General features: G+C 36.4%; 1 protein-coding gene across 4 annotated transcripts in view; it reads left to right on the forward strand.

The window, feature by feature from the left end:
- Positions 1-8859, forward strand: part of LOC124721611 — a 248423-nt gene extending 239564 nt beyond the window's left edge. For 2 of the 4 annotated variants that reach the window (XM_047246664.1, XM_047246665.1), the window contains exon 8: positions 6199-8859. In XM_047246664.1, coding sequence (XP_047102620.1) covers positions 6199-6331 — 133 coding nt within the window. In that variant the 3' untranslated portion in view covers positions 6332-8859. The remainder of the gene's footprint in view (positions 1-6198) is intronic. The other 2 variants (XM_047246666.1, XM_047246667.1) reach the window with 1 other exon arrangement.
- Positions 8860-14840: the final 5981 nt, after the last annotated feature.

Raw genomic sequence — 14840 nt, forward strand, 5'->3', positions numbered from 1 at the left:
GAAATCCACGGAATTACGGATATGGTGAGGGCATTTACCTACATAGGGGCTAAGTAATTCAGCCAGATATTTTGCCAGCAAGTAAGTAGGTGCCCTAATGTTGCTGACAATCGTGCACATAGGTACCCCCTCTTTGTGGACTTTAGGGAGTTCATAGAGTCTTGGTGGTACAGGTCCTTGAGGTGACAATTTCTTGGCGTCGTCCTCTGGTAGATCTGCGTCCTTGAGTAGAGCCCTGGTCTTGTTCTCCGCCTTCTTCATGGGGTCAGCGTTGATCTTCCTATAGGAGTCGTCATCTAGCAGGCGCTGCATTTCTCAATGTAGTCCTTACGGGAAAGAACAACAGTGGCATTGCCTTTGTCAGCAGGTAAGATAACAATCTCAGAGCACTCTCTTAGGTCCCGAATGGCCGCCCTCTCTCTACTGGTAATGTTAGTCTTTGTAGGTTTAGTTCTGGTCAGAGCCCGACAGGTTTCCTGATGCACTATTTCTGCTGCTTCAGGTGGTAATCACGCTGCAAACTGTTCCACTGCACTGACGATGTCCGTGATCAGCGTGAACCTAGGGGTGGGAGCAAAGTAGAGTCCCTTAGGTGCCTCATCTTAGAGTTAAACAAGCTATTTGCAGCTTCACAATATGTATATTCATCATAAAATTCATCATAAATGGGCTAAGTCAATTTGAAAATGGTAGTGATGCCTGCAGGTAAAGCAATAGGAGCTCTTTATTAGCTGTGACCTTAAGTTTTTAATAGCTCTCAATCTATGATGATGTGCCTGGTATCATAAAATATCTACAAGGTAGGACAGCAGATTTTAAATAAAAACTGAATTGTGTTCTCTGGATAACTGCTTCCTGTCACTGGAGGGTTTTTAATCAGAAATTAGTGGCATGTGTAGTATAGAAGACAAGAATGTTTACTCTTATTGTTTCACCAGCACAAAATTGTTACATTTTAATAAGTTTGAGCTTCTGTGTCATTTAGTAATCATAACAGGCTTAATACATTTTAAAATACAAAATACGCCAAATTGTAAGCTGACTGGTATTGTGTGTCCATATACAGATTATGAGTTACCAGTCGACATTATATTCTGGGTACTTGCAAGCAAACCAAACAAGAGTAACACTAATATGTTTTCCTTCCTAATAATTATGATACCTTTTTTCCTCATTTTTTTCTAGTCCACAGTTTTTAAAAAAATGCATACATTATTCATTTGTGTTGAAATAAATTATATAAATTATAAAAGAAAGAACAAAAAACTTTTATATACAAAAATTTGTTCCTCAAACTTCATTCTAGAGTATTCTCAGCAAATAAAAACATGTGTCTACATCCTTACTCCATAAACCACCTTACTGCCAGTGGTAGAAGCTAATGTATATACCACTCACTATAAGTATTGAGTGATAGTCTACAGACCATATGTGTAGCTTCTGTACAGGATGCAAGAACAAGATTAGGCTATTTATAGAATTAAAAAAGTTATTTAGTAATTTTTTTCCTGCACTCCATATGCAAGCATAAAGGGAGAATTCCTAATGTGTGGTACATCTGAGAGTACCATCTGCCAGAGTATATATGCACAGTACTGCAGAGTATATATGTCAGTGTAGGGGATAAGATGTATCCCAAAATGGAAGAAGATCCAGCAGTGCCAGTTAGGGGAACATAGGAGATCCAGTGCTAGAATCAGAGTCTGGCAGAGGTTTGGAAATTCTGCAGTCAAACAAGGCAGTAGATATAGATAACTTTTCCACAGGATTATAATAATCACTTAGGGAAGTGGCAATCAAACAATTATTCAGGTTGGTTGTAGGACCTACCTAACTGGAGAAATGCTGTCCAACATTTGGTACCACACCATCCAAACAATTTTGCAGTTAGCAATGACAGATAAATGTAAGTATAATCACACAATCTACTTGACAGATCATGCATCCCTGTTGACAGCCAGAATAATATGCTGAAGAATGGGAAAGGAAATTTAGAATCTCTTATATGCTTGTAAGTTTGGATTTAGGAAATGCAAAGGAACCAGAGAGACAGTTCCAGTGCTATGATAAATAATGGAAAAAAGGAAGGTCTGGGTTTAATGTACCATCAACATAGAGGTCATTAGAGACAGTGCATGAGCTCAGATCGAGAGTGTTGGTGGGAAGGAAATTGGCTGTGCCCTTTCAGAGTAACCATCTTGGAATTTACCTTAAGTGTTTATGGAGACCATTGAAAACCTAAATCTGGATGGTTACATGGGGATTTGAACTGTCATCATTCTGAAAATGAATCCAGTCTCAACCAATGCGCCGCCTCACTTGGTGTCAATAATGGAGGCTAAACACATTCAATGTAAATACACATTCAATGTAAAGTGTAGCAAGATGTTTGAATACTCCACAAAAAATAGGTATATGCTGTAGGGTGAGGTGGGAAATATACAATATCTGTAAGAAGCAAGAGGAAACATTAAGAAAGGAAGATGAAGAGTGAAGTGCTAAGATACAAAATGGAGTAAGGCAGCGATAAATGATAAGATGTGCTGAAGGCATTACTGTCCTTAGTAAAATTAAGGAACAATTGTGGGGCCTGTTAATTGAAAGTAACAGGTTGTGGAACTCGAACATGCTCTGAGAGTAACCAGAGAAAGACCAAAGCAGTAGAAATGAGATTAGTGATAATAATAGTAACAGAATTGTGGATCATACAGCATAAAAGTGAAGGAATTTTTCTTGCAGCAAAATAACACATCGAAGAAGGCATTAACATGTCATAAAAGGAATTGCTGCCGTCCAAATAATTGGCTGCATGAACCAGAGATGAATGTGTTGGTTACCCATTTGCACCCCATATTGCCACCCATGTATGACGACGACTACTGCAATCTGGCAATGTTTGTTCTCTTTGGAGTCTTCACACCTGGATATATCAATAATGATGCTGTACACAGAGCTGGGAGTCATCTGAAAAGGCAATGTTGTGCCACATTCTAATGTCCAGTGTCATTGTTGGGTGCATCACTGTTGGGCAGCAGTATCGTGGAACAATGTCAGTTACAGATTAGCCACAATCCTCCTCCTCCTGCTGCTGCTGCTGCATCTCATTTCTGACATGTGTTGGTAGACATTTCTTTTCTTACATTCAGCACACATTTTATCACAAACAACCAACATTCAAATTAAATTTCTGAATTAGGAGCGTACCGCACAATCTTTCCTACTATGCAGAATGTAGCTGGTGTTATCTCTGCACATGGTGTGCAATTGTACTGAAATTCTCATGATTTGCATATCCAAGCATGTAGTACACTTCGTGGCAATTTGACTTATATTGGTTGCCGCTGTTGTGGTGTTGAAAGTTTAATGACCAGCAGTGTACTGGATCTCAATTTGAGAAAGCAATTTCTGAGAAAATATGCCAGGACTAGAGTCATAGACTGTAAGAAAACCACAAAAGAAGAGAATTACAATGTTTCTGATGTGATGATGTAGAAGGAGGCTAAAAATTAAGTGAACTGACAAGATAAGGAATGACAAACTTCTTCGCAGAATTGGTGGGGAATCGAACATACAGAAAATACTAATTAGAAGAAGAGGCAGGATGGTGGGACAAATTCGAAAAAATCACCGTAGAAAGTTACAAAATATTTGAACTTCCATCATCATCAGTATTCTGCCTTAGGGCAGGTCTCTCCATGCAGTCCTGTCACTTGATACCCTCTTCATTTTCTCATATTTGTTTCCTATCCTTATACTATCCACCACATGGTATCTTCTGCTTCCTCTTCTTCTTCTTCTTCTTCTTCTTCTTCTTCTTCTTCCATTCACTGTTCCTTCCACAGCATCCATCAGTAAACAATCTCTTCTCATCCAGTGTCCAAGCCAATTGTGTTTCCTCCTCTTGATTACCTTTAAAATTTCTCTGTCCTTACTCCTCCAAATCCACATCTCAGATGCTTCTATTCTTCTATCTTCCTCTTTCCTCAGTGGCCATGTCTCAGCTCCATGTAATGCCATGCTCTGTATGAAGCACTTAGCCAATCTCTTCCTCAGGTCCCTGTCGATCCACCAACATAGAAGCCTGCTCTTATTAAATGCCTCTTTGGCAGTTGCTATACATGTTTTCACCTTCTTATTACATTTCATGTTGTCCATAATAATGCTTCTCAGATATTAGAAAGCTCTAACTTGTTCTATATCTTTCTGTCATAACTTTATAGCTGTTCTTACTCTTCTTGCACTTATCACCTTACGTTTTGTCTTTTTCTTATTAATTCTCATTCCAAATACCTCACAGGTCTTTCACTCTCTGCCATTAACTCCATATCATCTGCAAACTGAATACGTTCTCTCCTCCTACCACCCACCTGCACTTTTCTGTTTTGTTTCAAACATTTCTGAATATATGCTCCAAATATTTTAAACAGTATTGGAGAGAGACAGGATTCTTGCCTCACTCCTCTTTCAATTTTGCTTTCCTCTGTCATCTCATTTGCAATCTGTACTCATATATTCTGCTGTAGGTATAGGTTTTTATCATTTTCAGCTTATGCATGTAGTACCCGATAGCTGAGTGTGTAGTGCAGGACTTCTATAAAGCTGAGATTAATATTTCAGGTCTGGTTAGCAGCAACATTTTTTTAAAAATTTTTTATTTAAGTTCCAAATTTATTAATAAATGGCTATTTAAGTAAATATTGAATCATATTTTTTAATAAAAATAGTAATTTTAATTCTTGCACTGCTCATATGAAAATAAATTAAAATTTATTTTCTATTTGATTTTTTTCATTTTTATACCAAAATTTAATTTATTATGAATACAATTTTTTTCATGCAAACAGCTGCTGGCAGTTCTGTAAACCTGAAAATGTTTTGTACGTAAAAGAGCTTGAAAATCTTGTAATCTTAAAAATGGAAATTTTTTCAGTATTTTTGATAATTGCATCTTACTGCTTTAGCATTTCATGTCTGGGCACTGAGCTTCAAACCCTACAAGCATGAAGGAAGTTGATGAGTGCCTGTGTGTGTGATCCATTTGTAAATAGTTCAGTTTTTAAAACCACACCTTTTTTATTCTGTATATATTCTTGCTTTTTATTGGAATGGAGTACATGTCACAAGAGAGAGTTTTCATTAGAAACATTTTAAGAATTTTAATTTAAAAAGATTTTGATATAAGTTTTATCCAGTCTTCTAAACCATGATTATAAGGCACTGGCATACTCAAGTGCAACGCCTCTCTCCCTTTCCCAAAATAGGAACAATAGCAATGCGACCCAGAATCGTTTGTGGTGAAATCTCATCTCAAATATCGCCTTACACCATGAAACTAATATGATTCTCCTCCTAGCGCAGAACCTGGATATTCTCTTGCTATTGCATACTGCACTTCTGGTTTTCAGTTTGGACTTTTTAAAACCAATTACAAAAAAAAGTAACAGCGAACAAGTAAAAATGAACATGTCTCAAAAAGGACTGGTGAACAGTTTGCCAAAGAGAAATGAGTTTGTCTGTCTCTGCATACATGAAATGAGGATACATCATCCTCATTAAACATGCATAGTTGAGTGTAGCATGCTCACCAAAGTGAGTGCTAGTGGTTGTGAGAACTATAGTATTAACACATAATTAAAAAGCCACACGTAACTTGTAACAACGAGAAGACAAACCTCATTATGGATAGCCACAAAGCATACCTTCACATTTGTACGGCTCTGGGTGGAAGTGGTTTGTGGCTATGCATCACAACGTTGGTCTTCTTGTTGTTATTGGTTATATGTGGCTGTTAATTGTTTGTTAACACTGTAGTTCTCCCAATTATTATCACTTAATACATTTTATGTTTGAAGTCGTGCACGGTGATCACTGTGCTATGCAAAACTATATGTGACACACAATTTGTTTTATGAGGATGAGGTATCCATTTTTGGTGTCGGTAATAACTGTGTTTGAGAAAGCACTACATCCAGTGCAGTTGAATAGGCTTTTATATTGTGACTCATTTATAATGCATTTTTATATTTTTAGATGCACTTGACAGTGAGCAAAGTTGAAAACAATTAGTGCTTAATAAAGTACAATTTTAAAATATAGCCTGTTGGAACAGTGTCCTCCTTTAAAATTGTATCTGGTGACATGTTTAATGACATATTAACAGATTACATTTGTGATTATAGCTAATTAATTATTTTTCAGCAGGTATGCAGCAATTTATGGTGTCAACATACGGGAAAAGGTGTTAAGTAAAGTATTTGTTCTCATGAATCAACATAAAAATGAAGACATCCGCTTCCAGGCGAGGAAAATTTATGATGTTATAAGATCCTGAAAGAGGGTTAGGTACAATGTATTTGAGGGCATCAGGTATCCAATGATCATAGTCACATCTCATTAAAGGTGTAAAGTGTGTGCTGCTTGTAGACTGCACAGAATTGAAGTAGACATGTAATAGATATGTTGAAGGTGTAATGCATTATAAGCAGTATACAGAGATTGCCTAATGATGTCTCTTAAACACTATTGTACCAATAATTGCTGGAATTGAATTGGTGTAATATCACATTGAATGTTGATGTCTGAACCATTTTTCTCGTGAAACTTAGCAGAATTTCTGGTAATGTAACTGTGTAAAGAAAACACTTTTACTGCTGTTGAAAGAACAGTGGTTCTTTCTTTCGTATTTTCATGTGTCATTGCTATTTAATGATTCAAACAGAGTAAATTTTTCTGTGGCAATGCCTTTTATCAGAAGTGAAATAGTATATATAAACCTGGTATGAGAAAAGAATGAATGTTTCATATACACAAATTACTTGGTTGTGAATATTTATTAGGTGTACTTAGTTTTAATATGCTGCCAAAGCACCATTCATTTAGTCAGCAGTGTTGTAGATGGTGTAAGTGTTCCTAATTTGCTTAAATGCTGATGCATTTATGAAGTATGTGTGACTGTAGATTCAGTGTTGTTCAGAGAGAAAAAAAAGATCTGATGCTAAAATCACCATTAATAATTTGCAGACTGGATAATGTTATTTCCGCTTATAATACCAATAATCAAATTCACAAGTTTGTGTGTTACTCACTTAGGTCCTTTCTCCTTCTCTTTTATCATATTTCACTTACCTTCAGAATTCCATTTTTATATTATTCTTATTTACCAGAGCTACTGCATTACTGATGATGCTATACATAAATTTAACATACACATTTTATTTATGATAAACATGTTTTTGTTATTTCCTTAACATATCACATAGTAACAGCTTCTCTACATTCCACCAATTGTGAAAAATAAAACCACAAATGTAAATAAATTATGAAGGTGCTTTTCTCCTAAATCCTTCCATCCGCCATTATCCATTTGAAGCAGTGCTGAATGTAACTGAAAGAGAGATTTCTGTGGAAATTGTACATTCCTGAATACTGTTAAATGTGTGCGTAGTACACCACTTGACACCTGCACATATTAATTGAGCTTTTTTATTGCTCCAATAATATAACTTGTTGGTTTTAATTATGTGCTTCATCTTATGAGAGGAAAACTATAGTTTGTTATTTTGTAGACAGATGTTGGTGAATATTCAGTGCAATCACACACAGCCAGACAACTGGTGAATTGAATTGCCCAGAGCTATTTTTGTAATTATTGTTGTAATTATTGCAGGTAAATTTAAATTAACATTACTCACTATTTTGTAATATGCACAATTTGATCTGATATGTATGTAAATTTGCATAGATTCTGTCCCCTGATATCGCTTATTTTCTAAATAAATAAATATATATACACACACACACTCATATATAAAATAAAATTATCGTGTATTCTTAATGTAAATATAATCTTTGTGGTTGAATTGATAAGAGTCAGCCATGTGAAACTAATGTAAAGTAATGTTTATGACCTGACAAGATATGAAAAATTCCATAACACATGTGGTTTTGCTTGACTGACACACAATGTTCGCTTCTTGTACTATGACTGATGGTGCTTCTGTGTTGCGTATTTAAATTTTGACTATAATGCTATTTATCTGTCAATTTTTGTATGTAAATAGTTCATTTTATTATTACTCTGTTATATGTTACATTATTTGGAGTGTAACATATCAGAATTACTTAAATTATGATTTTTTGTTCCAATTTTCTGCCCATATTACAAGGCAGATGGTATCAGGTCCCAATAATGGGCAAATGAAATGTACAAGTATCTTGTACTTATTGTGTTCTGCATTAATACACATAATTTTGGTTTACTTTACTTTGTATGATGTGAATGAGTGCCTCCTTTCCTAAAAAAAATGTGAAGAATAAAGTAGTATAACAAAATATTTAAATAATAAAATATTAATAAAACGCAATTGCCTGCCTCACCAGGTGTGCACTCAATGTCTGTTTTATAGTTTTAGTCATTAACAACATTATTGTCATATTCTTGTGAAGAAGTGTTTTTTCGTGTTCTGTGGAAAAGACATGGTAGTTTATGATAAAACTTATGTGATGCATGAAGGTACTTTGCCGAACCTAGAAATAACCATTCGGTTTTCAAATACTCATGTGTTTACAATCTCCATTAGGGGGAAAAATGTAACAGCAATGTAATTATTTATAAAAGATGTGGAATTTGTTATCAGAAAATATGTGACAAATGCTTTCTTCTATACATATAGCATAAGAATTCTATAACAAAAGAGGTTATATTGCAATATCAATATATTTCATTTCACAGAACAGTTATTTCAATTTTTAGGTATGTGGATATACAATGGGACCTGTAACACAGGTCATTCAAATTTCATTCATATCAAATATTCTGAGGTTGCTGTTTAATGTATAGTGAGGAATAATAAAGACAGTGTTGGCAAAAAGAGGGTTGATCAGTGTTGTGTGTTGTGCATGAAAGCAACATGATGGTTCAAACAAACAAAGAAAAAATGTATATTACAATTTAACAACATACTCTACACAACAAGTAAGATACACTGAAGTGACAAAAGTCATAGGATACCTCTTAATATCATATCGGACCTCCTTTTGCCCAGTGTAATGCAGCACCTCGACTTGTCAGGGACTCAACAAGTCATTGGAAGCCATCCATAACTGTGAAAATGTTGTCAGTGCAGGATTTTGTGCACAAAAATGACTTCTTGATTATGTCTCATAAATGTTTGATGGGATCCATGTCTGGTGGTCTGAGTGCTCAGGTCATTCACCTGATTTGTCCATTATGTTCTTCAAACCAATTGCAAACAATTGTGGCCCAGTGACATGGCACATACTCATACATAAAAATTCTAAATTTTGGGAACATGAAATCCATGAATGGCTGCAAATGGTCTCCAAGTAGCTGAACATAACCATTTCCAGTCCATGATCAGCTCAGTTCCATATAAACACAGCCTATGCCATTAAGGAGTCACTACACTAGCTTGCCTTATTGACTGCTTGGGTCCATGGCTTCATGGAGTCTGTACCACTCTTGAACCCTACCATCAGCTCTTACCAACTGAAATCAGGGCTCATTTGACCAGGCCATGGTTTTCCAGTCACCTAATGTCCAACCAATATGGTCACAAGCCCAGGAGAGGCACTGCAGGCAATGTCACAACGTTAGCAAAGGCACTCATGTCAGTTGTTTACTGCCATAGCCCATTAACACCACATTTCACTGCATTGTCCTAATGGATACATTTGTCGTACTTCCTAAATTGATTTGTGCTGTTGTTTAGTACAGTGTTGTTTGTCTGTTAGCACTGGCACCCCTGTGGAAACACTGCTGCTCTCAGTTATTGGTGAAGTCCGTCAGCCACTGTGTTGTCTGTAGTGAGAGGAAATGCCTGAAATTTGGTATTCTTGGCACACTCTTGACACTGTGGAGCTTAGAATACTGAGTTTCCTAATGATTTCCAAAATGGAACATCCCATGCGTCTAGCTCAAATTGCCATTCCACATTCACAGTCTGTTAATTCCCATCATGCGGTCATAATCATACCTGAAACCTTTCACGTGAATCACTTGAGTACAACTGGCAGCTCTGCCAATTCACTGACCTTTTATACTTTGTATACACAATTCAACCGCCATCTGTATGCGTGCATACCACTATCCCATGACTTTTGTCACCCAGCAATTCTGTGTTGTATGGATTCTATAAGTCTTTGGTAGGTGATCCAGATGTGTTCCATTAGGTTCAAATTTGATAACCAAGACATCATGTGAGTTCATTATCATGCTTCTGAAACTACTTTAGCATGATTCTGGCCTTGTGACATGGGTAGTTATCCTGCAGAAAGATGCCATTGCCATCAGGGAAGACATCAAGCATTGAGAGATGCAGGCGTTCTGAAATAATGCTCACATTGACCACAGGTATGACAAAACCTTCTATTACTACCACAGGTTCTGTTGAAGTTCAGGTGAGCGTCCCACACAGCAATAGTACTGCCACCACTGGTCTGTGTAAATCATTGTGTCCAGCGGATTTCATGCAGTCACGATAGCTGTGGGGATAACAGCCAAAATATCAGAAGATAAAATATTGTTGTCCTGAATGCTTGCCCAAAAGATGATGGAATATTCTATCTGCCAGTAAAACTTCAAGAAACATACATCCAATACCTTGTTGTATACTGATCGCTTCACTGTCCCTCAGCTACTATCCATAGATGCTCACGACAGTAGGACGCAAACAGCTGATCAGTTTTACTGTCTCTCTGACGCTTATTCACAGGTTCCGGGTCATAACAATTTACTCATTTTTAAAGTTACTTATGGCAGTGTATTTCCCCATTTGCAGCCTATACTGATACTAGAACAATCCTCCATCCATCTTGCTCCACTTATATACTGTCTTTACCATTTCATGAGCCCACAACATCAACAGATGGCATTCAGTCTTGAGTTGGGCAGTAACCATAATGTTTTGACCCAGTGCAAAAACATGAGAACAACAAACTGTACTTATGTAATAATGTCTGACAGTGGAAAATGCTTGTAATAAGCTACTCATGAGCTCTGCTTGGTAGCTATGGAGCACAATCATAATATTTCGACAAATGAGAGGACCATAACCTGTTAGATGTGTAATGGAAAATACGGTTGTCATTACAAGAAGAAGAAGAAGACACAAAAAGCAAATGAGAAAATCCATCTACATTAATCAGACATATTAAAGAAGTTTAAAGTGAGAAGAGGGGAGGGGGGGGGGGGGGGGGTTGAAATTTTACTAAACCATCCTGTTTCATACTCTATTGTATGGGTTATAAAAAATAGAAAGAAGCAAGATTACAGAACATAAATTACATTTTTGAGGAAACCAGCAGGATACACTAGAATACACATAGCCAAAGTACAGGGTTACAGTTACAGAGTGTTATATTCAAAATGCTTATAATGAGTGCAACACCCATGCATTCCAAAAACAAAAGATACATGTTTATCAGCCAAGGGAACAAAGATGATTATACCAACAGAAGAAAATAAAAAAAACACAACATTATTGTTAGGAAGTAGAAATCATAACAGGCTACACAGCTTAAAATGTAAGAACAAAACTTAGGAGAAGCATACAAAATTGAAAGAAAACATCATTTATTTGGGAATACAGACAGCAGTCATTAAATGGTTGTTGAAAATTATAAATTTGTTCAAGGCAAGATTCAGAGAAATCTGATATACCTCTATGATTGCTCAAGACCACCTAGTCTAATCAGTCCCAATGACAGGAAATAATTCAACATTCAGTCTACAGCTAGATTTGTGAGATTAACTGTGAGAGATTACCGTAGTTTGTCTAAATTGAAACAGGATGGTGGTAGAAATATTTTGGACTAGAATCATCATCTTGTGTACATTGGGGTGAAATTCTTATATAGAGATGAAAAAAATATCACAAGATCGAAAAGCTGGAGTACAGCATCAAAGCAACCATAAGATCGATGCTTGAAAAAGAGTTATTGTGTGGTTTCCAAAGGTAAGATCCAGTGATGCCACACAAATGAGATATCGTACCTCTGTTGTGCAGGATGGAGGTGACAATGTAGTAATGATATATGATAGAGGAATGTTAGGGCTTTATAATGCTTCCTGCAATAAGGCAACCAAAGTATGGGTTGGAGCTATATGACAATACTTGTAACATGTAAGAAGAGGCACTCCTAGAAATGCAGTTGGTTCAATGACAAACGCGTAGTGTGCCATTATATACTGAAAGTGCAATAGGTTGTAATTACTTGCCAGTGGTTACAGAAGAGTACTAATATCAGGTCTTGCAGACCACAGGGCAAGTAATTTTAATGCTCTTCATAGTCTCCTGCGCCTTTCCTAACTTGATGTAAGGTGGCCCACACTTTGTTCCTCATGGGCAGTCCCCACACACCACACCATCACTCTGGCTGCTACTCTGTGACTTTGGTCAACAAAGTTAATTAGAATTGGAACACTTTCAAAAACATTTTTAAATCGTTAATAAAAAAATTAAAATCTGAATGATATTTTCTCTGATAGTACCATGCAGAGCTATTCTTCCACACATCATTGAACATAACAAGTACAGCACATTTGTCAATGTAAATTTTTATAAAATACGAAATAAACTGTTTCCTGAGAATCTGTATTTAAGTAAAAAGAAGCAGAAAGTAACTGTATCACAAGGAAAATTCAGTTGAGAAAATATGCAGGATAAGGTGACAGTATACTCTGATGCACTGAGTCTGTTTCAAACAGTACTTCACTAATTGCTCCATCACTCATACTTTCACTGACACTTACACTGAATGTGCTGCCTGATTCAAGCAAATATTATGGAGTTCCTTGCTGTCTGTAGAGGTATTCGTTGCCGAGTTGAAAGGAAATGGCATCTTCCATGCTGTTCACAGTCTCCCATCTCTCTGTCTTCAACAACAATATTTAACCAGTTTTCTAGTATCATTTCTAGTTTTTGTAGGTTTGTAATGGACTCTGGAATACAGTTTGTTTTGGGAAACCAATCATTCTGCATTCGGATACTCCTCCCTCTTGACATTGGATTCCTGATAGCTGCTAGGGATAAGGGGCATATTCAGTTAACAGTTTAACCTTAGCTCAGCAAGATAGATTAGCCTCCCCAGCAAGTGGACTCTTTATAGCAGCAACAATAAGTGTAGTGAGTTCGTATGGACAAGGGTAACCAAGTAGGAGACTTATATTGACAATTGGATTCAGAGTCAAACAATTTGGTCAGAGTTTTTCAAAAATATCCTAAACCTAGCAGCATGGGAAATTCTTCTAGCATACTGATCAAGAAAATATGATGGCAAATCATGTATTTGCAGGAAGGGTTGTACATGAAATGCGAGTGCACAGAAATTTATCCAGAAAGGGACAAGATTCTAAAATTGCCGTATTTGAGATGCGTTATTCAGTGAATTGCAGAATATGTCATATCCTAACAACTAAATTTGACGGAAATGACACAAAACATACTTATCAAAGGATTGATAGTTTCGACTCAGTATTCTTTCAAAGGTATATTATTTTAGTATCTAAAACATAAACATATTTCAGTAGCATAAACAAAGTACACCTATTTATTTTTAATGTCAATTATCTGTTAATCCTCAGTTGCTAATAATACTATTATTAATAATGTTTCTTATTGATTCACCTACACTTCATATGTCACTCTAAATGTAGTATTCTAAAAGAGAAAATGGCATTTCTTGTGGTAGAAGAGAGGAAAATGCATGTAGCATTGTGTTGCATCAGTAGAGATTGGAAAGGCATCAACTCCTGGAGAGGACATCATTTTGTTCTTCGCACTTTTTTTCCTCTCTTCTAGGGAAGAGCCCCCTGAGAACTGATGACACTTTCTGCATCTGAGTGATGGACCAGTACATTTCTGCTGCTGATTAATGGCTCTACAAGGATGTGATAGAGGAAAGATGATCAGGAATCATGTTTTGACAATGTTCAGTTAATATTCACATTGGCTTTGGTGACAGGACAATGCCAAAATTGCAAACATGCCAAGGAAATGATACAACTTCTTGTCATCAGCATGACAAACATAAGTTATGTAGGAATTGCTAAAGCCATAATATTTTTTGTTGTGATCAGCAGTCCTAAATCTGCAGTTCACTTCAGTCACATACAATAATTTCAATAAATATATGAGAATTCTGCAGTGGATTAAAAGTCCATACTCCAAATCCCAGAAGGGGGAAAATCCCCTCTCTTGCCCCCCTTGTGGATGCCTATGGTGTGAAACCACAGTAATTTCTGCGGTGAGATAATCAATAGCTGAAATATTAATCTGACATGTAAAAGTTGTAGGCAACATACAGGTAACATAAATATTAAATTCCACATTTTAAAATGTAAATATTCATGGGTATACTACGATTCCAATGTCTGACCACTGCACACGTACATAAATGACAAAAAATGAAATAATAAACCCTGTATTGAGACAGAATTAATACAGCTCAAAGTGAACATACCATCTGGCCCAGGCAGAATTCCTGTTATATTTTAAATTGAATATACTGCAGAAACAGCCCCATTCCTAGCTAATTTCTGTTGAGTATCTCTTGTGCAACCTTTTGTCCAACATGACTGGAAAATACCACTGTCTATGAAAACATTCATTTGTTTCAGTATCATAGAGAATATTTTAAGCTCAAGTGTGATGACATTCCTGGAGCAAAAGAATACTGTGTCAAAGGATCAGCACAGATTCAGGAAGGACCACTTATGTGAAAAACAGCTTGCCTTATTAACTCACAAGTAGATGTGATTTAACAGGTAGATTCCATTCCTAAATTTTCAAATGTCAATCAACTTTGCACCACACTGTCAA

The sequence above is a fragment of the Schistocerca piceifrons genome, chromosome X (genome assembly GCF_021461385.2).
Source record: "Schistocerca piceifrons isolate TAMUIC-IGC-003096 chromosome X, iqSchPice1.1, whole genome shotgun sequence".
Taxonomy (NCBI): Eukaryota; Metazoa; Arthropoda; class Insecta; order Orthoptera; family Acrididae; genus Schistocerca; species Schistocerca piceifrons.